The sequence below is a fragment of the Scyliorhinus canicula genome, chromosome 20, assembly GCF_902713615.1.
Source record: "Scyliorhinus canicula chromosome 20, sScyCan1.1, whole genome shotgun sequence".
Taxonomy (NCBI): Eukaryota; Metazoa; Chordata; class Chondrichthyes; order Carcharhiniformes; family Scyliorhinidae; genus Scyliorhinus; species Scyliorhinus canicula.
Window position 1 is genome coordinate 35376108 of NC_052165.1, and position 26259 is coordinate 35402366.

Here is a 26259-nt window from a genome sequence, read left to right on the forward strand (position 1 = left end):
CGCAGCGCCTCATGGATGCCCAGTCTTGAGTTGCTAGATCTGTTTGAAGCCTATTCCATTTAGCACAGTGGTAGTCCCACACAACACAGAAGTGTCACTCCTACTAATACTGCCATGAACAGATGTATCTGTGGCAGGCAGTTTGGTAAGGATGAGATCAAGTATGTTTTTTCCCTCTTGTTGGTTCACTCACTACCTTCTACGACCCAGCCTAGCACCTATGTCCTTTAGGACTTGGCCATCTTGGATTGGTGCTACTGAACCACCCCTGGTGATGGACATTGAAGCACCCCACCCAGAGTATATTCTTTGCACTTACCAGTCTCAGTGCTTCCTCCAAGTTGTGTTCTACATGGAGGAGTATTGATTCATCAGCTGTGGGAGGGGGTTGCTGTGGCTTGGCTGGTCTGTGAGACAGCTCTCTCAATTTTGTCACAAGCCCCCAGACGTTAGTCAGGAGGAAATTGCAGGATTAACAGAGCTGAATTTGCCATTGTCGTTTCCATGCCAAGGTTGATGCTGCATGGTCTGTCCAGTTTCAACTGAGTAGCTTGCCAGTGAGTATTCAAGAGTCAACCACATTGGTGTGGTTCTGGAGTCGCATGTAGGTCAGACTAGGTAAGAATGGCAGGTTTCTAACCCTAAAGGACATCAGTGAACCTGATGGGTTTTTAAATCAACAATGGCTTCATGGTTATCATTAGACTTTTAATTCCAGATTTTTATTGAATTTCAACTCCACCATCTGTCATAGTGGGATTCGAACCCGGGACCCAAGAGCATTACCCTGCATCTCTGGGACACTAGTCCACTGACAATACCACTGACAATATCACTATGTCACTGTTGTAAATAATTCATAGACACTTAACATGAGATTGAGCAAAATACAAAATGTGTCTTGACATCCCAACTATTTAGTATTAGTGGAAGGAATGCAGATAGGTTCTATTGGAGGTAATGAAGGAGGGGGGCATAGGAGGGGGGGGGGGGGCAGCACGGTGGCGCACTGGTTAGCACTACAGCCTCATGGCGCCGAGGTCCCAGGATTGATCCTGGCTCTGGGTCACTGTCCGTGTGGAGTTTGCACATTCTCCCTGTGTTTGGGTGGGTTTCACCCCCACAAAGATGTGCAGGCTAGGTGGATTGGCCACACTAAATTGCCCCTTAATTGGGAAAAAAATAATTGGATACACTAAATTTAAAAAAAAAAACACCATAAGAGGGAACATAACCCTCACAAAGTTCTGACTTTGTTTACTATTGTGTGCTCGCCCCCACCTCTTCACATCATCATTCCTACTGACTGATGGACATCTTATTACTTTTTTTCTATTCCTCCTTCCACCTCCGTTAGCAAATGGATTGAAAATACAAAACTGAAAGGCATCCGCTACAAAGTGTTGGAATTCAATGCTGCTGTACTGCAGGGGAAAATAAGACCAGACTCCGCGAGGCCAGAGTTACTGCAGCCTGTGAGTATGGGTAATTTCGGAAGAGCTAACATGTCCCTCAATGTTTGTGGATGGTGCCTGGAGCTCAGGGACACGCTTCATACAGTGTGTGATAGATTTGTTTAATATGTTCTTTAAAACCTATCTCATTGATCAAACTTATGTGGCATGGTCATTCGATAGCACTCCCGTGAAGCTTCCTGGGAGGTTTTACAATGTTTTACAATATCTTGAAGAATTTTGTTGGAGTAAATGAGGAGAAACCGTTTCCATTGGCAGAAGGAGTAGAGAATGCACATTTAAGGTGATTGGTGGAAGGTGAGATGAGGAAGTATTTTATTTTAGCGCAGCAAGCTGTACATTATCTGGAGAGTGATTGATAGGAATTTGATAAATACTTGAAGGGAAATCATATGCAGGGTGTTGGGAAAAAAATGTGGGATTAATCAGGATAGATCTACTGAAGAACTGACAGAGGCTTGGCAGGTCAAATGGCATCCTGCACTATATATTTCTCTCTAAAGACAACTTGTTGAACTGTAAACTAACAAAGTTTCAATTGCACGCTTTTCATGTCTAAATCTCCATCTTCCACTGCCTGGGCGGGATTCTCCCTTACCCGGCGGGGTGGGGGGTCCCGGCGTATTAGAGTGGTGTCAACCACCCAGGCGTCGTGCCTCCCCAAAGGTGCGGAATTCTCTGCACCGTTAGGGGCCAAGCCCTCACATTGAGGGGCTAGGCCCATGCCGGAGTGGTTCCCGCTCCGCCGGCTGGCGTGAACGGCCTTTGGCGCCATGCCAGCTGGGGCCGAAAGGACTTCGCCGGCCGGCGTAAGTCCATGCATGCTCCAGAGCGTCAGCGGCTGCTGACGCCATCCCGGCGCATGCGCAGGGGAGGGGGTCTCTTCCGCCTCCGCCATGGTGAAGACCATGGCGAAGGCAGAAGAAAAAGAGTGCTCCCACAGCACAGGCCCGCCCGCTGATTGGTGAACCCCGATCGCGGGCCAGGCCACTGTGGGGGCACCCCCCCGAGTCAAATGGCCCGCGCCCCTCCCAGGACCCCAGCGCCGGTCCGCGCCGCCAATCCCGCCGGTATCAGAGGTGGTTCAATGCACGCCGGTGGGGGAGGCTTGTCAGCGGCGGGACTTCGGCCCCCATCATGGGCCGGAGAATCGTCGCGGGGGGCCCGCCGACCGGCGCGATTCCCGCCCCCGCCGATTCTCGGGTGGCGGAGAATTCAGTACACGGCGGGGGCGGGATTGACTCTGGCCCCGGGCGATTCTCCAACCCGGCGGGGGGTCGGAGAATCCCGCCCCTTGTCTTTGGGTTGTGGGGGCGAAACCCATGCAAACATGGGGAGAATGTGCAAACTCCACACGGACAGTGACCCAGTCAGGATCGAACCTGGGACCTTGGCGCCGTGAGGCAGCAGTGCTAACTTCTGCACCACCGTGCTGCCTGAAATCTACTTTATTAACAGATAATCGACCAGTGACAACGATACCAGGCCTTATAGCTGTATTCCATCTCTAGCAGCGAGTCAGATGCAGAGATGGGCATTGCTGTTGGCGGTACATACATATGCAATAAAATTTTGTAAATCAAATCTCCATGGAAAAGCTGATGTACTCTCTAGACTACCTTTACCTAGCAAGCCGTCAATGGATAGTTCAAGTGGTAACATTTTCTGTTTTGATGAAGTCAATAACACTCCTGTAACTGCAGGACAAGAAGTATACCAGAAATGATTCACTCCTGTCAGAAGTTATGGACATGGTGCTTCCTGCCGAGACCGCAGGAGCAAATCCGGAGTTGAAGCCATATTTTACCCAAAGACCTGAACCAGCCATACAGGCTGAACGTCTCCTCTGGAGAATAAAGGTCATTATTCCACCATTGTTCAGGGAACGTATCCTAAACCAAATTCCTGAAGGCCCTTGTGGGATAGTAAGAATGAAGGAGGTAGCCGGAAGCTATTTTTGGGTGGCCAGGGCTCGATAGAAAAATTGAAGAGAAGGTGAACATGTGTTTGGCTTGTGCAAGGGATCAAAACTTGCCACACCAGTGCCATTACGCCCATGTGAATGGCCAGAAGGGCCTGAAGCTGCCATTATGAAGACCGTGTCCTCAGAGAGAACAATAGAAAGACTGGGTGAGAATTTTGCAAGGTTCAGCTACCCTGAACAATTTGTTAGTGACAATGTCTCCACAGTTCATTTCTTAAGAGCTCGCAAATTATCTAAAGGAGACTGGAATCCAACACATCTGATCTGCTTCTTATCATCCTGCCACAAATGGGCTGGCTGAAATGTTGTTCAAACAATGAAGCATTCATTGAAGGTAACAAGTGAGCAAGGATCATTGTCAAAACAACTGAGGCAATCCCTGATGACATACAGGAATACAACACAAAGTTTTCCGGCATTACTCATGATAAAACATCAGTCATGTACAGTGTTTGATCTGCTGAAGCCGTCTAAAACAAGAGAGATTATTGAGAGGAAACAACAAAGTATGGTTTTGCAACGTGGAACAGGGCTAAACGCTATGCTTTCATAAAGGTCATGAAGTATTGGCAACTCACTTTTCTGCCAGTGAGAAGTGGATATCTGTCATCGAATTGGCACAGACAGAACCGGTGTCCTCCACCGTTCAGACTCGCGACCATGATGTGTGCAGAAGCCAAGCTGGCCAACATGGAGCAGCTAGAGCAAGGTTGCCAGAGGCAGAATCTGCAACAAACTGTGCCAAATGGGAACCTGACAATAGCTGAAACAACTGTGGAAGACAGTACCTCAGTTGCAGACATTTCAACACTGAGTCAACCTCCAAACCATACGTCAACTCCGGTTGAGGAAACAACGGACAACGTCCACACTACATCAGAAACACCAGCGGTTACAGTCAACACGAGAAAGCAAACACCCGAGGTTCACCGACAACAACTCAGGAATTGAAATTGACTGTTGTGTTTGTTAATTGTACATATTGTAAATTATTAATGTTAACGATACGTGTGTTTCATTACAGGAATCTCTGATTAAAAGGGGAGGAAACTGTTGTGTATTTATGTTTGTCTCTAGTTGAAACAGGGTAACTTGAAGAGTTCAATCAATTGACATACTGATGATGTTATTGCCAATTTGGGCGGGCTAACAGTCTGTCTATTCTGGCAGCCTGCAGAGAAAAACACCTTTCTAATAAAGCTCTTGTTTGTTTGTACCTTTATGGTCTGCAAGCCTATTCTTTAAAAATACCACAGGCTGTATGTCCAGGTCAAGATAGTGTGTGTGACTAGGAGGGGAATCTGGAAATGAAAGTGATCCCATGGCTGCCTCGATATAATCCTGATCGAAGCAGCCCGCTTGTGGCTGCTGCCCCGATATAATCCTGAACGAAGCAGCCCGCTCGTGGCTGCTGCCCCGATATAATCCTGATCGAAGCAGCCCGCTTGTGTCTGCTGCCCCGATATAATCCTGATCGAAGCAGCCCGCTTGTGTCTGCTGCCCCGATATAATCCTGATCGAAGCAGCCCGCTTGTGGCTGCTGCCCCGATATAATCCTGATCGAAGCAGCCCGCTTGTGGCTGCTGCCCCGATATAATCCTGATCGAAGCAGCCCGCTTGTGGCTGCTGCCCCGATATAATCCTGATCGAAGCAGCCCGCTTGTGGCTGCTGCCCCGATATAATCCTGATCGAAGCAGCCCGCTTGTGGCTGCTGCCCCGATATAATCCTGATCGAAGCAGCCCGCTTGTGGCTGCTGCCCCGATATAATCCTGAACGAAGCAGCCCGCTTGTGGCTGCTGCCCCGATATAATCCTGATCGAAGCAGCCCGCTCGTGTCTGCTGCCCCGATATAATCCTGATCGAAGCAGCCCGCTCGTGTCTGCTGCCCCGATATAATCCTGATCGAAGCAGCCCGCTTGTGGCTGCTGCCCCGATATAATCCTGATCGAAGCAGCCCGCTTGTGGCTGCTGCCCCGATATAATCCTGATCGAAGCAGCCCGCTTGTGGCTGCTGCTCCGATATAATCCTGATCGAAGCAGCCCGCTTGTGGCTGCTGCCCCGATATAATCCTGAACGAAGCAGCCCGCTTGTGGCTGCTGCCCCGATATAATCCTGATCGAAGCAGCCCGCTTGTGGCTGCTGCCCCGATATAATCCTGATCGAAGCAGCCCACTTGTGTCTGCTGCCCCGATATAATCCTGATCGAAGCAGCCCGCTCGTGTCTGCTGCCCCGATATAATCCTGAACGAAGCAGCCCGCTTGTGTCTGCTGCCCCGATATAATCCTGATCGAAGCAGCCCGCTCGTGTCTGCTGCCCCGATATAATCCTGAACGAAGCAGCCCGCTTGTGGCTGCTGCCCCGATATAATCCTGAACGAAGCAGCCCGCTTGTGGCTGCTGCCCCGATATAATCCTGATCGAAGCAGCCCGCTTGTGGCTGCTGCCCCGATATAATCCTGATCGAAGCAGCCCGCTTGTTTGGCATCACAACCACCACTTTAAACATTCACTTCCTCCACGATCGCCGCACACTGGCAACAGTGTGTCGAAACTACAAGATGCGTGGCAGCAATTTCGATAGCACTTTGCAAACCCACGGCCTCTACTATCTAGAAGGACAAAGGCAGCAAAACACCACCACCTACATCCACAACATTCTAACTTGGAACTATAGGCCCGAATCTCCAGCTGCGTTGAATTCTTCTCGCTTGAGTGCAATGCGGCTGGAAAATGCCGGGAGAGGCCTCCAGCGAGCCTCCCGACAGGCTCCGCGCCTCCGGGATTCACCAAAGTCACGCGAGACTTCGGACTCAGAACCCTGCCCCAAATAGGCGTGACCGAATGACGAACACAGTGAACCTGACCTACTTCACAATTCATAGAACAATAGAAAGAATACAGCACAGGAGGAGGCCATTTTGTCCATGCCGCTCCAAAGACACCCAGGTGCCCTTTGTAATCCCATCTTCCTGCTCACGGCCCATAGCTCTGCAGCTTACAGCATTTGAGGCGTAGGTCCAGGCACTTTTAAAAAGGGATTAGGCCTCTGCCTCCACCACCAACTGAGGCAGCAAATTCCAGACACCCACCACTCTCTGTGTGAATATGTTTCTCCTCATGTCCCCTCTGCTGCTTAGTTTGAATCTATGACCCCGGTTCTTTAACTCTCTGCCAAGGGAAACAGGTTCACCCTAACTACTCTATCTCTACCCCTCACAATTTTGTTTACTTCAATCATGTCACCCCTCAGCCTTCTCTGTTCCATGGAAAACAACACCAACTTGTCCAATCTCTCCTCGTAGCTACAGTTCACCAGCCTTGGCAACATTCCAGTAAATCTTGTCTGCACTCTCTCCAGAACAATTACATGCTTCCTGTGATATGGTGACCAGAACTGCACACGGTACTCCAGTTGTGGCCTCACCAGTGTCTTACAGTTTCATCATTATATCCCTGCTTATCAGTTTCTCCACTCTGTGCCCTGGCATGGCCGCGGGGGGGGGGGGGGGGGGGGGATCTGTTGGAGTTTTTAACACTCGAGAAGGTGAAGTTTGAGTTGTTGGGAAGGATGGAAGGGTTCTACAATTCATGAGCTTTGTTTATTATGCACTTTCAAGAATTGGATGACATCGAACATTGGGGGGGGAAATGGGGTGTGTGGGGGGGGGGGGGCGGTTAGACTGTGTATGTTGTTGGTGACTATACATGGGTGGATGGTGGATTCCTGAATCCTTTTCTTTGATGTTTGTATTTAAAATGTTGAGGGTTGTTTGGGGGTTGGTGGGAGGGAGGAATTGTTGGCCAGGGGATTGACATTGTATTTGGTACCGTTGATTGTTTGTTGGTGCGTGTAAATCTGGATGAAAATGTGAAAGAGGAGAATAAACTTATGGATTCTATATTTCTGCCAATGAAGGAGAGCATTCCATGTGTCTTTTCAATCTTATCGAACTGTACTGCTACCTTTAGGGGCCTGTGCACTTGCATGTCAAGATCTTTCATTCATCTACTTTTCAGTATATTCCCATTTATTGTATATTCCCTTTTACTGTTTAACCTCCCTAAATGCATTACCTCACACTTCTCAGAGTTGAACACCATCTGCCACTTTCACAGAAGATAGAACATACAAAATACGGCACAGAACAGGCCCTTCGGCCCACGATATTGTGCCGAACTTTTGTCCTAGATTAAGAACAAATCAATCTACACTCCAGCATTCTACTGTAATCCATGTACCTATCCAGTAGCCTAATGTTTCCGACTCAAGGCAGTGTATTCGATGTCCCCATACTCTCTGGGTAAAGAACCAACCTCTGACATCCCCCCCATATCTTCCACCATTCACCTGAAATTTATGTCCCCTTGTAATGGTTTGTTCCACCCGAGGAAAAAGTCTCTGACTGTCTATCTATTCCCCGATCATCTTAAAAAACCTCTATCAAGTCGCCCCCTCATCCTTCTCCCTTTTAATGAGAAAAGGCCTAGCACTCTCAACCTTTCCTCATAAGACCTACTCTCCATTCCAGACAACATCCTGATAAATCTCCTTTGCACCTTTTCCAAAGCTTCCACATCCTTCCTAAAATGAGGCGGCCAGAACTGCTCACAGTACTCCAAATGTGGCCTTACCAAGGTTTTGTACAGCTGCACCATCACCTCGGCTCTTAAATTCAATCCCTCTGCTAATGAATGCTAGCACACCATAGGCCTTCTTCACAGCTCTATCCACTTGAGTGGCAACTTTCAAAGATCTATGAACATAGACCCCAAAGTCTTTTTGCTCCTCCACATTGCCAAGAACCCTACCGTTAACCCTGTATTCCGCGTTCATATTTGTCCTTCCAAAATGGACAACCTCACATTTTTCGGGGTTAAACTCCATCCGCCACTTCTCAGCCCAGCTCTGCATCTTATCTTTGTCTCTTTGCAGCCAACAACAGCCCTCCTCACAATCCACAACTCCACCAATCTTCGGATCGTCTGCAAATTTACTGACCCACCCTTGAACACCCTCATCCAAGTCATTAATGAAAATCACAAACAGCAGAGGACCCAGAATTGATCCCTGTGGTACACCACTGGTAACTGAGCTCCAGGCTGAATATTTGCCATCCACCACCACTCTCTGACTTCTATTGGTTAGCCAGTTCGTTATCCAACTGGCCAAAATTCCCACTGTCCCATGCCCCCTTACTTTCTGCATAAGCCTACCATGGGGAACCTTATCAAATGCCTTACTAAAATCCATGTACACTACAGCCACTTCTTTACCTTCACCCACATGCTTGGTCACCTCCTCAAAGAATTCAATAAGACTTGTGAGGCAAGACCTACCCCTCACAAATCCGTGCTGACTATCCCTGATCAAGCAGTGTCTTTCCAGATGTTCAGAAATCCTATCCCTCAGTAATCTTTCCATTACTTTGCCTACCACCGAATTAGACTAACTGGCCTGTAATTCCCAGGGTTATCCCTGTTCCCTTTTTTGAACAGGGGCACGACATTCGCCACTCTCCAATCCCCTGGTACCACCCCTGTTGACAGTGAGGACGGAAAGATTATTGCCAACGGCTCTGCAATTTCATCTCTTGCTTCCCATAGAATCCTTGGATATATCCCATCAGGCCCGGGGGACTTGTCTATCCTCAAGTTTTTCAAAATGCCCAACACATCTTCCTTCCTAAAAAGTATCTCCTTGAGCTTACCAGTCTGTTTCACACTGTCCTCTCCAACAATATGGCCCTTCTCATTCGTAAATACTGAAGAAAAGTACTCGTTGAAGACCTCTCCTATCTCTTCAGACTCAATACACAATCTCCCGCTACTGTCCTTGATCGGATCTACTCTCGCTCTAGTCATTCTCATATTTTTCACATATGTGTAAAAAGCCTTGGGGTTTTCCTTGATCCTACCTGCCAAAGATTTTTCATGCCCTCTCTTAGCTCTCCTAATCCCTTTCTTCAGTTCCCTCCTGGCTATCTTGTATCCCTCTAGTGCCCTGTCTGAACCTTGTTTCCTCAGCCTTACATAAGTATCCTTCTTCCTCTTAGCAAGACATTCAACCTCTCTTGTCAACCAGGTTCCCTCACTCGACCATCTCTTCCCTGCCTGACAGGGACATAGATATCAAGGACACGTAGTATCTGTTCGTTGAACAAGTTCCACATTTCAATTATGCCCTTCCCTGACAGCCTGTGTTCCCACTTATGCACTTCAGTTCTTGTCTGACAGCATCGTATTTACCTTTCCCCCAATTGTAAACCTTGCCCTGTTGCACTCACCTCTCCCTCTCCATTACTAAAGTGAAAGTCCCAAAATTGTGGTCACTATCTCCAAAATGCTCCCCACTAACAAATCTATCACTTGCCCTGGTTCATTACCAAGTACCAAATCCAATATGGCCTCTCCTCTGGTCAGACAATCTACATACTGTGTTAGAAAAGTTTCCTGGACACACTGCACAAACACCACCCCATCCAAACTATTTGAGCTGAAGAGTTTCCACCCAATATTTGGGAAGTTGAAGTCACCCATGACTACGACCCTGTGACTTCTGCACCTTTCCAAAATCTGTTTCCCAATCTGTTCCTCCACATCTCTGCTGCTATTGGGGGGCCTAAAGAAAACTCCCAACAAGGTGTCTGCTCCTTTCCTATTCCTGCCCACTCCGCCAACCCATCTATATCATTTTGGAGCATACAGCTATCCTCTATGCTATCCACTACACGGTCAACTTCTGTGTCGTCTGCAAATTTCCCAATCGTGACGCCCACGTTCAAGTCGGATTCGTTAATATATAAAACAAACAGCAGGGGTCCCAACACTGAGCCGTGTGGAACCCCACTTGAAACCCCTCTCAGTCTTCCTCGATCTGCTTCACACTCCTCCTGACCTGCTTCACATTCCTCCCAGTCTGCGTCACAGTAACCCCGACATGTTTAACACTCCATCCGGTCTGCTTCATAGTGACCTCGATCTATTTCACATTCCTCCCAGTCGGCTTCACAGTGATCCTGACCTGCTTCACACTCCTCCCATTCACGTTTCTTGTTTATTTTCATGTGGTATTACCTTCTCATGGAATATTTTTCTATTTCAGCTCAACTTTGTCCGCTACTTCATTCCATATCTTATTCGTGATCACGAGAAGGTGATATACTTGGACGATGATGTTATTATACAAGGTATTTTCACACTGACAAGATTTTCTGACCAGTTCTATTTTATACCTCATAAGGCAGAATTGGTTTCCACACCAGAAGAACATTGTTCAATGCACTTGGTCCTGCTGGCCTGCGTGTGGCTGCACATACTGAGTAGTAAAGCTTCCTTTGAAACCCGGAGCATCACTCTAGGATTACAGGAAGAGGAGTTTTCCTTGGTCCTACCTGCCAAAGATTTTTCATGCCCTCTCTTAGCTCTCCTAATCCCTTTCTTCAGTTCCCTCCTGGCTATCTTGTATCCCTCTAGTGCCCTGTCTGAACCTTGTTTCCTCAGCCTTGAGCCTGGTTTCACCATTCAATTCAATCATGGCTGATCTGTATCTTTACCAATTTAATTGCCTTTGCTTCATACTCCTGATTCCCTTAATTAACAAATATCTGTCAATCTCAGTTTTTGACATTTTCTTTTTTAATAAACATTTTATTGAGGTATTTTTGGTATTGTAACAACAACAAAATAAACAATGTACATTAAACTATAAACATAGTGCAAAAGCCGTCTCCCTCCCTTACAGGTCCCACCTTTAGTTACCCACTACTCTAAGCTAAACTAAACCCCTCCCACCGTCTGCTGATGATTAATTTTCCGCAAAGAAGTCGACGAACGGTTGCCACCTCCGGGCGAACCCTAACAGTGACCCTCAAGGCGAACTTGATTTTCTCCAAACAGAGAAAGCTCACCATGTCCGATAGCCAGGTCTCCGACTTCGGGGCCTTTGAGTCCCTCCAAGCTAATAGTATCCGTCTCCGGGCTACCAGGGAAGCAAAGGCCAGAACGTCTGCGTCTTTCTCCTCCTGGATTCCTGGGTCTTCTGATACCCCGAAAATCGCCACCTCTGGACTCAGTGTCACGCTTGTTTTTAACACCGTGGACATGACATCTGCAAACCTCTGCTAAAATCCCCTAAGCTTCGTGCATGTCCAGAACATGTGGACGTGGTTCGCTGGTCCACCCGCACATTTCGCACACCTGTCTTCTACCCCGAAGAATCTGTTCGTCCGGGCCACTGTCATGTGAGCCCAATGAACGACCTTGAATTGTACCAGGCTGAGCCTGGCACATGTTGCGGACGCGTTGACTCTACTCAACGCGTCCGCCCATAGACTATCCTCTATCTCTCCTCCCAGCTCCTCCTCCTACTTGCACTTCAGCTCCTCAGTCTGCGTCTCCTCTGACCCCATAAGTTCCTTGTAAACGTCAGAGACCTTCCCTTCTCCTACCCACCCTCTGGAAACTACCCTGTCCTGAATCCCCCTTAGCGGTAGGAGCGGGAAGGTTGACACCTGTTTACGTAGGAAGTCCCGCACCTGCAGATACCTGAATTAGTTTCCCCTCGCCAACCCAAACTTCTCCTCCAGCGCCCTCATACTCGGAAAGCTCCCCTCTATAAACATACCCCCCATCCTCTCAATCCCTGCTCTCCGCCATATCCGGAACCCCCCATCCATACTTCCCGGGGCAAACCGGTGATTATTACAGATTGGGGACCAGAATGATGCTCCCTCTGCTCCCACATGTCTCCTCAATTGCCTACAGACTCTCAGGGCCGCCACCACCATGGGGCTGGTGGAGTACCGTGCCGGCAGGAACGACAGAGGTGCAGTTACCAATGCCCCCAGATTGGTGCCCTTGCATGAAGCCGCCTCCATACGCTCCCATGCCGACCCCTTCCCCACCACCCACTTCAATATCGTGGCTATATTCGCTGCCCAGTAATAGTCACTAAAATTTGGCAGCGCCAGCCCGCCCTCTCCCCGACTCTGCTCAAGCATTACCATCCTTACTCGCGAGGTCTTGCCCGCCCAAACAAAGCCAGTGATCATTTTGTTGACCCGTTTAAAAAAGAACCGCGGAATAAAGATGGGGAGACATTGAAACACGAACAGGAATCTCGGGAGGACCGTCATCTTCACCGTCTGCACCCTCCCAGCTAATGACAACGGGAGCGCATCCCACCTTCGGAAATCGTCCTTCATTTGGTAAACTAGTCGGGCCAGATTTAATTTATGCAGCCGGTCCCATTTCTGCGCCACTTGAATGCCTAGGTACCGAAAGCTTCCCCCTACTAATCTAAACAGCATATCACCCAATCGCCTCTCCTGGACCCTCGCCTGGACCGCAAACATCTCACTTTTCCCCATATTTGGTTTATACTCTGAAAACCGGCCAAATTTCCCTAGAATCCTCATGATTTCTTCCATCTCCTCTATTGGGTCCGATGCATACAAAAGCAGGTCGTCTGCATAGAGCGGGACTCTGTGCTCCCCCTCCCCCGGACCAGCCATTCCAGCCCCTTGAGGCTCTCAGAGCAATTGCCAACAGCTCTATAGCTAGCACGAACAACAGTGGGGAGAGGGGGCATCCCTGTCTCGTCCCCCGGTGCAGTCTAAAATAGTCTGATGTTGTCCTATTCGTCCGTACACTTGCCACAGGAGCCTGATACAGCAACCTGACCCAGTCAATAAAGCTCCGCCCAAATCCGAACTGTCCCAGTACTCCCACAGATAATCTCATTCTACCCAATCAAAAGCCATTTCTGCATCCATTGCAAACATTACCACCACCTCCCTACCTTCCGGGAGCATCATGATCACGTTTAGTAACCCTCTTACATTGGCCACCAACTGCCTACCCTTAACAAACCCCGTATGGTCTTCCCCAATAACATCCGGAACACAATCCTCAATCCTGGAGAACAACATTTTGGCCAGCAATTTGGGATCCACATTTAACAGGGATTATCGGCCTGTAGGACCCACACAGCTCCGGGTTCTTGTCCCAGTTCAGAATCAGTGAAATTGTGGCCTGTGACATCGTCGGGGGCAACACCCCTCTTTCCCTTGCCTCATCAAACATCTTGATCAACACTGGCCCCAATATCCCAGAGAACGTTTTGTAAAACTCCACAGGGTACCCGTCCGGCCCCGGGGCCTTACCCGAGGGGCCGAACCAAAGTCCTATACAACTTTAACATGACCTGCCGACTCTTGTACACTTTATCCACATGTGAGGGGAAGGAGGACTCCTTCACCCTCGGCTGCCCAAATCTCCATGGATCCACCCCCCCCATCTGCTCCATGAACCCTTTTAGTTCCTTTGTCATTGCTGGCTCCCTGCCCGTTTTCGAGCTTGACCGGTCCAAGCCAGGGTCAATAACTGTGTTGAAGTCCCCTCCCATGACCAACCTGTGCGAGTCCAGGACCGGTATCTTCCCCACCATCCTCTTTATAAACTCCACATCATCCCCATTTGGCGCATACACATTTACTAATACCACCTGCACCCTCTCCAGTTTCCCACTGACCATAATGTACTGACCTCCCACATCCGAGACTATTCTACCCGCCTCAAACACCACCTGCTTATTGATCAGGATCATGACCCCTCTAGTCTTTGAGCCTAGTCCCGATTGAAAGACCTGACTGACCCAGCCTTTCCTCAATCTAATTTGGTCAGTTACACTAAGGTGCGTGTCCTGCGACATACCACGTCCGCCTTCAGTCCCCTAAGATGCACGAACACATGCGCTATTGACCGGCTGATTTACCCCTCGAACATTCCAGGTGATCAGCCTAGTTGGGGGTCTCATTGCCCCTCCCCCCACTTCGCCGATCCGCCATCCTGTTTTTTGGGCCCGCCTCCAGCCCATGCTCCGCGTCTCCACCAACCTGCCACCAGGCAGCCTCCGCCCCCAACCTCCTCTCTGTCCCTTAGCCCAAGTCCCTCCCTCGTCAGCAGAACATTTACCCCCCCCCCCAGTAACAACAGTCTGTAACCCAACCCCTTTAATACACCGAACATATGCACACACCCCACTGCGCTTCCAAGAGCTAGCCTGCCCAGCTAGCTTGGTGGCCCCCATCCCTGGCGCTGGATAGTCTCCCACCTATTGTTCCCTCCCCACCCTCCCACCCCCCCCACTCATTCAAACATACTCCAACATCAAACAATCCCCACACAATTGCCCGACAGAAAAAACACCAATATCTAAACAAGCACACCTCCATTCCCCGACAGTGCAAATGAAAACCTTAACTCACTCAGCTCTGCCGCTGGTCCCAAATCAATGCAAAAGGCATTACAAACAGCTTCCACAAAACTGAAAATGAGAAACTTTTCTTAAAAGAACAGAAAAAAAAACATGAACGTTGCAGCAAAGTTCAAAAGTTCTCAGTCCACCACCAGTCCTTTCCTTTTCGCGAAGTCCAGCGTGTCCTCAGGCGACTCAAAATAAAAGTGCTGTTCCTCGTGCATGACCCAGAGACGGGCCTGATACAACAGTCCGAACTTTTTCCTTAAAAAGGATCGACCTAATCTGGTTGAAGCCTGCTCTTCTGGCCACCACCACACTCATGTCTTGGTAAACCCGCAGGATACTGTTGTCCCACTTACAGCTCTGTGTCTGCTTGGCCCACTGTAGAATAAGCTCCTTATCCAAGTACCTGTGGACTCACACCACCATTTCCCTCGGGGGGGGGGGGGGGGGGGGGTCTCCCATTTGCGGCTTCCTCGCGAGTGCTCTATGAGCCCTGTCCACCTCTAAGGGCCGGCAAAATGCCCCATCCCCCAGCAGCTTCTCAAACATGTCTGCAATGCATGCCCCAGCGTCCGCTCCTTCGGATCCCTCCGGGAGCCCAACGATTCTCAAGTTCTGCCGGCGGGACCTATTCTCTAGGTCCTGCACCTTCTCCAGGAGCTTCTTCTGCTGGTCTCTCAGCATCCCCACCTCCAACTCAAACGCAGTTTGATGTTCCTCCTGCTCAGCCAGCGCCTTCCCTATCTTCTGGATCTCCCGATGTTGGCCGTCCAATCTAAGCTCCAGCTGCTCAATTGACTCTTTTATTGGGTCCAAGCAGTCCCGTTTCTGCTTAGCAAAGCCTTCCTGAATAACTTGCATCAGCTGCTCTGTTATAACTCAGCTGCGCTGAGTTGACAAACCAGAGGTCCGGTCCTCCGCCATGCTGTTTCCTGTTGCAGCTTCAGCCCAAGCTTTCTCTGTCTTTCTGTTTCTGCCTTTACGAGCACTTCTAGTCCTTCTCTCCATGCACCGATGTGGGCATTCAGTACACAATTGCCTCTGTCACCAGTTTTACAATTCAAGTCCGGGAGAAAATCAGGGGGGAAAAGGTCCAAAAGTCCGACCCGAGCGGGAGCCACCAAATGTGCGACTTACTCCTTCATAGCCGCCACCGGAAGTCAGTTTTTGACATTTTCAATTGATCCCCGGTCTCGAAAGCTTTTATTGGGAGGAAGTTCCTGATTTCTCATACCTTTTTTTGTCAAGAAGTGCTTCTTGACCTCAATCCTAGATCTATGTTTACAGTTCTGTCCCCTGTGTACGGGGCCTCCCCGCCACAAGAAATAGTTTTTCTGCATCCACCCAAACAAATCCTGTAATTGTCTGAAACAGCTCAATTAGATCACCCTTGAATCTTCTATTTTCAATGGACTACAAGCCCAGTCTATGCAACTGGTCCTTATATTTGTAACTCTTTGCCGCGCAGTAGCATTCTGGAAAAACTGCACATCATCCACTCCAAAATCAATAAAACCGTCCTGTGTTCTGGTGCCCAGCACTGAATGTAGTACCTCAGTACTAGGTATGTGTAGGCATGTGCATTGCTGTATGGGTTCGGTGGGTACACATGCGTGGCTGGAGTACCGAATGTGCAGAAGCAGTACAAGCCCAGCTAGAACACTTTGCCCCTACCTAGCAGCACATTGAAAGGTTGAGCTTGTGTGAGTAGTTAACAAATGGGAGCATTGAAGCAGAACCTGACATTTGTGGAGCATTGCGTTGATCCTCTGCTACACTGGACACAGTTGGGCTACTCTGCTTAGGTTTCAGTGCACATAATATAACAATTTAGGGGCAGATAGTGGCAGAATGCTAATGTCATTGGACTGCTTATCCTGAGGCCCAGCTTAAAACTCGAGGGACTCTGGTTCAAACCCCACCATGGCAGCTGGTGGAATTTAAATTCAATGAATAAATCTGGAATATACAGCTAGTCTCAGTAATGGCGACTGTGAAACGATCTTCAATTATCGTAAAAACCCATCTGATTCGCTGCTGCCTTTTAGGGAAGGACGTTGGGAAGGAAGTCTACCTCATCTAACCTAAATGTGACTCCAGACCCACAACAATATGGTTGACTCTAAACTGCCCTCTGAAATGGTCCAACAAATCACTAGGTTCAAGGGCATTAGGGATGGTTGTATGGGAGCACCTCAGTGCAACTTGACCTATGTAAACAATTTAAATAATATTACCCTTTGTAATGACTATTTTGAAATGTCTTTGATTTTTTTTGGCTATATTGAAGCACCTCTATGATCTATGTAGAGAACCTGAATATTATTGCACTTTGTGGGATGGCCACTTTGAAACGTTTGTAAATTTTACAAACAAACCACTTTAGAGATTACCCTAAACACCTCCTTCAGTAATCCTTCACCCTTGGACAGGACCAGAACATATGAATGCGGCCTTCTCCCCCCCCCCCCCCCCCCCTCCGCAATGCTCACACACATCTTCTACCCCCTCAAAGAGCCGGCTCATCCTCGCCCTTGTAAGGTGCACTCTATACACCACCTTCAGCTGTATCAGCCCCAACCTCACACACAAGGTGGAGAGTTCACCCTCCGGAGCACCTCACACTAGAACCCCTCCTCCATACCCTCTTCCAACTCTTCCTCCTACTTTGCTTTGATCCCTTCTAGCGACGCCTTCTGGTTCAAGGCTTAAGTTAACGATGCTGTTAAGTTGGTTCCCAGAATAGTCCAATACCTATCAAATTCATGTTCCTCATTAAAGTATCTGAGCTTCAAAAAATAGCTTATTTGAGTAAGATACACTCGACAAACCACTGGCACTGAGCACCTTACTCAGTACTAATATCTTGCTTTAAAGCACTTTGCTACTCCACCTTCTTCAGAGGCATTCTTCTAATAGTGACCAAAACAGTTTACAGGGGTAATTTGTGCACAGTTCAACTCACTGTGTTCACTGTATTCTAAACCTCAGAAGGACTTTGGAGAGAGAAACCCTGCTTCTGGTCTGTGTGTGGATGTGGGGACATGTAGCTCTAAGAACAGCCCTCCTCTGTTGTGAAAACATCACAGTATCCCTTCAATAAAACACTATTAGACATTCCATTGAGGTGGGCACGGTGGCGCAGTGGTTAGCACTGCTGCCTGTGGCGCTGAGGACTAGGGTTCGATCCCGGCTCTGGGTCACTGTCCGTGTGGAGTTTGCATATTCTCCCTGTGCCGGCGTGGGTTTCACCCCCACAACCCAAAGATGTGCAGGTTAGGTGGATTGGCCATGCTAAATTCCCTCTTAATTGGGAAAAAAACTAATTGGGTACTCTAAATTTACAAAACAAAAAGACATTCCATTGTGACAATTAGCAGAATAATTGGGCTGGCACACGTTGACTCAATCGGCTGAGGAATTCTTCATGAGTGTCAATTGATATTACAGTAAGTGTTAAATCAATGCATACATAATCCTGAAAGGCTTCCTAACCATCCACTTTTGAATAAAAGCAAAATACTGTGGAAACTGGAGATCTGCAAGAAGAGAAGGACATGCTGGTAGAAACTCAGATGGGCTTGGCAGCACCTGTGGAGAGAGAAGAAGACTGGATTATTCCAGCCGCAAGAACACCACTGGCGAGACGCGGACAATGGAGAAGTCCATTGGCCTCGGGCGGGATTTCGGGTTGCCGGGCAAGCGCAGCCAGAGAACCCTGCACAGAATTAACATTTTGAGTCCAATATGACTCTTATTCAGAACGAGACGTTGGTGCTGCTGCTACTGACCTGCTGAGCTTTTCCAGAAAATTCTGTTTTTATTTCACATTTGAAGTTTAAACAAAAATCCAGCATTTGTTGCCCATCCCTAATTGCCCTTGAACTGAGTGGCTTGCTAGGTCATTTCAGGGGGAAGTTAAGAGTCAACCACATTGCTGTGGATCTGGAGTCACATGTAGGCCAGGCCAGGTAGAGACAGCAGATTTCCTTCCCTGAAGTACATTAGTGAACCAAGTGGGATTTTATAACAATCACAGGCAGCTGTTATGGTTATCGTTACTATTAATTGAATTAAAATTCCACCAGCTGCCGTGGTGGGATTTGAACCCATGGCCCCAGAGCAACAATCTGGGTCTCTGGAATACTAGTCCAGTGGCATGACCACTACAACCCCTTTAGATCTACTTGACGTATTCCACATTTGAAACTAAAGGCACATTCTTATGTTTATCTTCTTCTTAGGAAGTCCCTCGGGATTGACAATGACTTGCTTCCACTCTGATTGGATGGATTTCGAGATGGCTGATTATTGCTTAAACATTTCAATACCGTTTTCATATACTTTTCAATCAAAGTTCTGCTAAGATTGTGGGGAATTTTGACTATGCTGTTTTGTAATTTGGTTTCTCTAATTATTCTGCTTCCTGTTTGCCCTGCTCTCACGTAACAATAATTGACAAACATCTTATTGTTAAACTGCCGACTTTCTTGTTGTAGCCACATCTTGTTATCTGAATTTGGACCGGTTCTAACCACAGGTGATATCCAGGACTTATACGATACTGCCCTGAACCCTGGCCACGCTGCCGCCTTCTCAACGGATTGTGATCTGACCTCAACTCACGAGATGGTTAGGAGTATGGGAATGCAGGTAACTTCTGCAACCCGGCCTAAACTGTGTGTTGGTAACAATGCATGCACCTGTGAAGAAAATGTACCATTATTCATTTAGCTTGCATTTTTATCAATGAAAGATTCAGCACCCACCCTTCCCCCTGCCAAATTTATTCTATAAAGAAATGCAGCTAAAATTTTGACCCATTTTCTTTCCAGACCACGTACATGGGACATCTGGACTACCGGAAGGCAACAATCAGAGGGCTGGGGATAAATCCCATGACGTGTTCCTTTAATGTTGGCGTGTTTGTTGCGAACGTTACAGAATGGAAACGACAGCGGGTTACCAAGCAATTGGAAAAATGGCTGGTGACCAATGTAGAGTAAGTTATGCGCTTTTTTCATATATTCATACCTTTATACAACACAATGTCTTGATATTTTTCTTCAGTGAAAGGGCCCCTCCTGCCTGAGTGAACAATCTCAGCAGATTCACAGCCGTGTTTTCTGAGGACAAGTAAATTTCAGGGCTAGGTTTGGGGTTGGGGTTAATTGGATTAGGGTACACAAATGAAATTGAGTCCCCAATTTCAAATCATAGATTCTGCCCTGCTTTCTGCACTTATTCCAGTGGAAGCCTCTTTGGGTGTGAGACATTTTAGGTGTATCATTTAGGAGCCTCACAAATCTTTGAATACCTTCTAGTACTTCTTCAGAAGTTGTTCTTTGAATCCACTAATTCATTGACTGTATCCCAGTTAAGCCTAATATTGCCAATCATGCTCTGCCAAATAGAACAAGGAAGGTTCCCTGGACAACCTGAAGAGGAACTTCACCATCTGTCCATTTGCTTCTACTTTCATATAATGTATCCTTTTAATAGTACAACCTCTTCAATGTAGGTCCTCAGGATTACATTTGATGTTTTAAAAGAAGATGCGTCAGCTTTTGATGATAAATTATCTCAGGTATTAACAATACAGCTGCACCCGTATCATTTAATTTCATGACCGTCAAGTTTTGAATATGCCCCAAAACATAGAATATGCCCTGCATTGACAAGACACCTCGCTTTACAGCAGCTCAGTTGCTCTATCTTTTGAGTGATCTTAAGCTTCGGCCACTAATTGGTAGACACAACTAGATTGTTTAACTGTGTTTTTGTTTGTGCATCTTCTTGGTGTCGGAGATGTTTCCTGTGCCCAACATGCCGTGGCATTGTGGCCCTTCTTGCCACAGTTCTTGTATGTAGTCCCCCACTGTGTGTCCAACCTGTGTACGATGGTGACGTGGTTGCACCTTTGCAGTCTTTGTTCCTGGAGGTCGATCTTCGCTCCAGCCTCTATCTGTGAAGCTTCTCCAGTTGCAAGCTCCATAAATGTGGCAACTTCCCCAGCAGTTTTGAGAGTTAAATCACTGACAATAAGCAGCTTCCTCTGAATAGTCTTACATACAAACATGCAAATTAGGAGCAGGAGTAGGCCACTCAGCTGCTTAAGCCTGCTCCGCCTTTCAGTAAGATCATGGCTGATCTGGTTGCAACCTCACTCCATATTTTCAACCTCAACTCCACATTTACACCTATCCCCGATATCGAAGCTGTTAAGCTAAAGGCTGCACACAGTCAAAGTGGGTGGAATGAACTTTCATGAGAGACGCTGCAGCAGTACTCTGTCCTGAGAGAGTTTGACAGGACAGACAGACGTCGGCCTTGGTTGCCCCTGTTATGGATCTCCACAATACTTAAAGATGGCTGGAAGCCCCCCCCCCCCCCCCCCCCCCCCACGCACCCCCCCAGCCCGGCCCAGGGGCGACACACGACCTGAACCCCTCCAGCCTTCCCCAACAACCCAACCCCCCCTGACGGCCCAATGCAATATCGAAAAGTGGTTTGCGTTTGGTGCGAATCTCGATTTGGGCCTTTCCCAAAATTCACCTGACGTGTCCGGATCGGCGCCAGGCACAATGCGGTGGGAAAATGTACCCCTCTGTTGCTTTAATTTCACGTTCTCAATTTCTCTAGTTTCCTTAACTAGCTGTTCTTTAGATTTCTGGCATTTTCCACTTACTCCATTGTATGCCTTTTCTTCCAGCAAAGTTGTGAGAGATGTTTCCTCTCTCACTGCTAAGCTCCTTCTACTCTGGCTTCCAGTTAAAACTAAACTCAAAAATATATTTTCCCTAAAAGTGGCCTCTGGTTGCTAAGAACTCAAGAACACACAAGATTTAGAAATGGGAGTAGGCCACCAGGCCCTTCAAGCCTGCCCCGCCTTTCACAGCTGCTCTATGCCGGCCTCAACTTCTTTTTGTGCCATTTCCCCATAGCGCTCTATTCCTCAATCTATCAAATATTTATCCTTCTCCACTTTAAATACTTATAAAGATCTAGCCTCCACCACCCTCTGGGGCAGAGAGTTCCAGAGATTCACACCTTCTGCGAGAAGAAAGTTCTGCATATCTCAGTTTTAAATGATCGTCCCTTTATCTTGTAGCTATGTCCCCTTGTTCGAGACTCCCACTAGTCAAAATATCTCACCATCTACTCTGTCAAGCCCTCTCAGGATTTTATATATTTGAATAAGGTCGCTCCTTACTCTTCTAAACTCCAAGGAATACAGACCCAGACAATTTAGTTTGTCTTGATAGGACAACCCTCTCATCCAACAAATTAGCCTGGTGTTTTTCCTTTAGACCGCCTCCAATGTTACTAAAGCCCTTTTTAGATAAGGGGACCAAAACTGTACGCAGTTTTCCAGGTGAGGCTTCACCAACACCCTGTACAATTGCAACATAACCTCCCCATTTTTAAACTCCTACCCCTTTGCAATAAAGGCCAAAGTCAGGATGATATGGGGCTTGGAGGGGAATTTGTAGGTGGTGATGTTCTCATATATTTACTGCCCTTGTCCTTCTTGGTTGTTGAGGGAGTTACAATGATAAGGATGGGTGAGGCCACACAGGGATTTGAACCATTGGATGAGAATTTTATTGGTTAACACTTGCCGTGATACATCTTCTATTTTGCAAACAAGGTTTGTGATAATTAATGGTGTATTCTTCTACTATTGTTGTCAGAACTAGGTTTTGTATCTCTTACCGGTATATGAGTGGTGTCTGTATGGTATTCTAACTCACTCATCTGGGTTTCTATTCTTTTACAGGGAGAACCTGTACAGCAGTGCACTAGCTGAAGGAGTAGTGACCCCCCCTATGTTAATCGTATTTCACAATAAACACTCTTTATTGAACCCATTATGGCATATTCGGCACCTTGGTAAGAGTCTACCCTTGCTCTGGTCAGTTCTTTTTAAAGATACTAATGAAGCTGAAAAGGACATTTTACTGAGTAGTTGAGTTTTTTTAATCACTGGATGTAACTCGGGAACTCTAACTATTTAACTCAAATTGGAATAGAATAAAATACTCTTATAGCTCCTGCAGTTCTTTTAAGATAATGGCGTTGAGATTGTCTTCACTGCCTCGGCCAATGGAGTGGATTGTCCACCCCTTACTCAACCCGCCTGGCTTTTATCTGTTCTAATCAATTGAACACAAATTGGACGGGTTCACTAAAAGGATACCACTCTGTTCCACCAGGTGCCTGACCAAAACACGAAGACAGAAATTGACCCCAATGCACCTGTTTAACTGATATATTCATGGTCTAGATTCCCCACTCAATCTTACCCTTTATAATCAAAACATGCAATGGAAAGCTCCTATTAACAGTTGTACAGTAGTTTTGCAGAATATGGCAGACTGTATACAGTCAAGAACACACGATAATTCTAAATTGCATACCAAATCTCTCACACAGCTTTCTTGCGTTAGCCAAGCTTTTTCAGTAACATTCTAGGTACATATAAAGAAACTTTCAGTTATAGAACAACTTTCTTGTCCTCTGGGCATCCCAAAGCTCTGCATAGCTAATGCATGAACTTTGAAATACAGTGACTGTTATTTTGCAGACAAAAGCGGCAGCTAATTTTCAAAGCCAAGTCCTATACACAGCAAATTAGTAATCAGTTAGTTCATTATGGTGGAGTGCTGGGCAACTCCCTCCTTTTTGTTCAGATAGTGCCATGGTCTATTTTTACATCCACCTAGACAGGCAGATAGAGAATTGATTCAACGTCTCATTTAAAAAGCGACACACCATTCCCCTTTTAAAAATGGCAGAGCAGGCTCGATGGGCCGAATGTGCGACTCCTGATCTTTGTTTACACTCTCAGTGCTGCAATGAAGTGCTAGCCTCAACTATGTGAAGTCCAGGAGGGAGGGTTGAATTGGAAATATTCTGGCTCAGACAAGAGTGCTTAAAAAAATTTGACGCAGTCTGTAGATGAACACGTGGAAAAGCATGAATTGTTAAAAAGCAATCAAGAAAGGGAGGCAAGTTAAATTAACAAGACTTCCTTTTGACACTACTAACGTAGTCAAAAGGAGAATACAGTATATATTCTATCCTTGGATTTTCAGAAAGCTTTTGATAATGTTGCACAATGGCAATTGATGACTAAGTTAGAGACATGGAGCAGGAGGCAAAATATAATTCTGCCTAAGAACAATGAACTGTGCAAAACAATACAATGGGTTGTTTTGGAACTGTTCTTTTAATCTATCTGATTCTTAGTATAATAAAATGATGTCAGTATACGCTGACATTACGCTTTCTAAAAATTGTTTTATATTCTACCAAAGTTCGCTCATTCTGAGTTATTAGCCTAAAAATAAAAAGGGTGCTCCACAACTTTACCTACAAAATAAGATTGAAATACCAGGTGTATTTACTTACAGCACAAGACTTAATGTTATAGTGAAAAATTAATCAAAGTCTGAGAAACACGCCAAAGATATTTGATCCAGTTTGATAATAAAAACCAGGTGATCTATGTGGATTGAAGGAAAAAAATGTTCTTAGCACCAGAAAGTAGAACCCTGAGGAGTCACCTATGTGGTAAATATAAGACATCTTGTGCAAGATCTGCTCACCGCGTTGCACCCGAAAAGCAGCGCGCTTGTAGATGCCGGGAGATCGCGCAAGACATGGCAATGTGAATCCTGCCCATTATGCACAGGATCACTTTCTGGCATATTAGGGTGAGACAGCTAGTCCCACTCTAATATGCATTCCCGAGATCTAACTGAAGTGTAAGATTTAACCTCCTCGCCTTGGACGAGTGCTTTCGGAGCTAGTATCCACGAATGCAGACCAGATGGAACAACACTCGTGGGGGTCTCCTTCTGGGCAGGGTGGCACCCTGCCAGGACAGCCTGACAGTGCCACTTGGATGCCAGCCTGGCACTGCCAAGGTCAAGGTGCCCCCTGATCGGCGAGTTGGTGTTGGCGGGTTCGGGGGTTGCGTCAGGGGATCGAGACCAGAGCTCCTCACTGCAGAAAATGGGACTAAGTGCAGCCTCGGCTAATTACAAGCTATGGAACTCTGTTCCTACTCGGGTAGATTGCACCCCATCTGCGAGATTCTCCATTGGCAGGTTCCTCCGTTTCGCCGAATAGCTCAAGAGTGTAATTTCTATATTTTTCAATTCTGTTTCTGTAGGCTGGAGTCCCGATGACAGATATTCTGAACACTTCCTTTCTGAGGCTAAATTACTACATTGGAATGGAAGGTTTAAACCTTGGGATTATCCCACTGCACACGTGGAACTCTGGGAAAGATGGTATCTTCCTGATCCAACAGGACGGTTTAGATTAGTGCGACCCAACAATTAAGAACTCTATATCATGTATAGAATTGATATTTCTTCGTCCAATTAAGTGTGCTTATAGGCATGCGGCAGTTAAGTAATCCACTCTCCATACTTTTGTTTTGTTTCTGTGAATTAAATGGTAGCAGAACTTGTTGTGATGGAATTGAGATTCAACTGTTTAAAAAATAATTAAATAATCAGTATTATTCAGTGAAAACATTTTCACAACAGAAAATAAAATTTAGTCTTGCATAATAACTTCAGTACTTTCAGCAGAGGGAGATTTTGTTATATTTTGGTATAATGCAATTTGATAAATATTTCATACTTAACCTTTTTGAATAGTGGGCGGCACGGTAGCACAGTGGTTAGCACTGCTTCACAGCACCAGGGACCTGGGTTTGATTCCCCACTTGGGTCACTCTCTGCTGTCTGTGCGTTCTCCCCGTGTCTGCGTGTGTATCCTCCGGGTACTCTGGTTTCCTCCCACAGTCCAAAGATGTGCAGGTTAGTTGAATTGGCCACTCTAAATTGCCCCTTCGTGTCAGAAAAGGTTAGGTGGGGTTACTGGGTTATGGGGATGGGGTGGCGGTATAGGCGGTATAGTGGGGTGCTCTTTCCAAGGGCCAATGCATACTCGACAGGCTGAATGGTTTCCTTCTGTGCTGGAAATTCTGTGACTGCATCAAAGTCTTCATAATTGCTTTTCTGTACTTGAGAGGTAAAGTTAAAAAGCAATGTATTCTACAAATGTGAAAAATGGTTAAATCAGTATTTGCTTAACTTTCAGTAACACATTTATAGTTTATAAATTTAGGATGGTATAAATCCAAATCCTGGGAATAACCTTAAAGTTAGAGCTGGGACCTTCAGGGATATCAAGAAGCATTTCCAGCAAAGAATTACTAAAGAAAAAATGAAGAGGCAGAAAGCAGAATATTAGAGGCAGATAGCAAGTAATTTAAAACAGATAGTTAAAATTTCTACAAGAATTTGAATGGGAAAAGAGAAACTAAAGCTGCCGTTGGACCTCGAGAGAGAGAGAGTCTGGGGAATTCATGAGGGAAAGTAAAGAAATAGCAGTGGTCGTGAACAGGTATTTTGCGTCTGTCTTTACGGAAGAGGACTTAGAAAACATCTCAGAAATCCCTGAAAGTCAAAAGGTGATAGGAAGGATTAAACTTAATACAATCACCATCACTA

At 46.7% G+C, this 26259-nt stretch overlaps 1 protein-coding gene across 3 annotated transcripts in view; it reads left to right on the forward strand.

The window, feature by feature from the left end:
- The window catches only part of glt8d2 (glycosyltransferase 8 domain containing 2), a 59907-nt gene extending 34593 nt beyond the window's left edge, over positions 1-25314 (forward strand). For all 3 annotated transcript variants that reach the window (XM_038780924.1, XM_038780922.1, XM_038780923.1), the window contains 6 exons: positions 1358-1475; positions 10565-10649; positions 19266-19378; positions 19561-19727; positions 22506-22618; positions 24906-25314. In XM_038780924.1, coding sequence (XP_038636852.1) covers positions 1358-1475; positions 10565-10649; positions 19266-19378; positions 19561-19727; positions 22506-22618; positions 24906-25078 — 769 coding nt within the window. In that variant the 3' untranslated portion in view covers positions 25079-25314. The remainder of the gene's footprint in view (positions 1-1357; positions 1476-10564; positions 10650-19265; positions 19379-19560; positions 19728-22505; positions 22619-24905) is intronic.
- Positions 25315-26259: the final 945 nt, after the last annotated feature.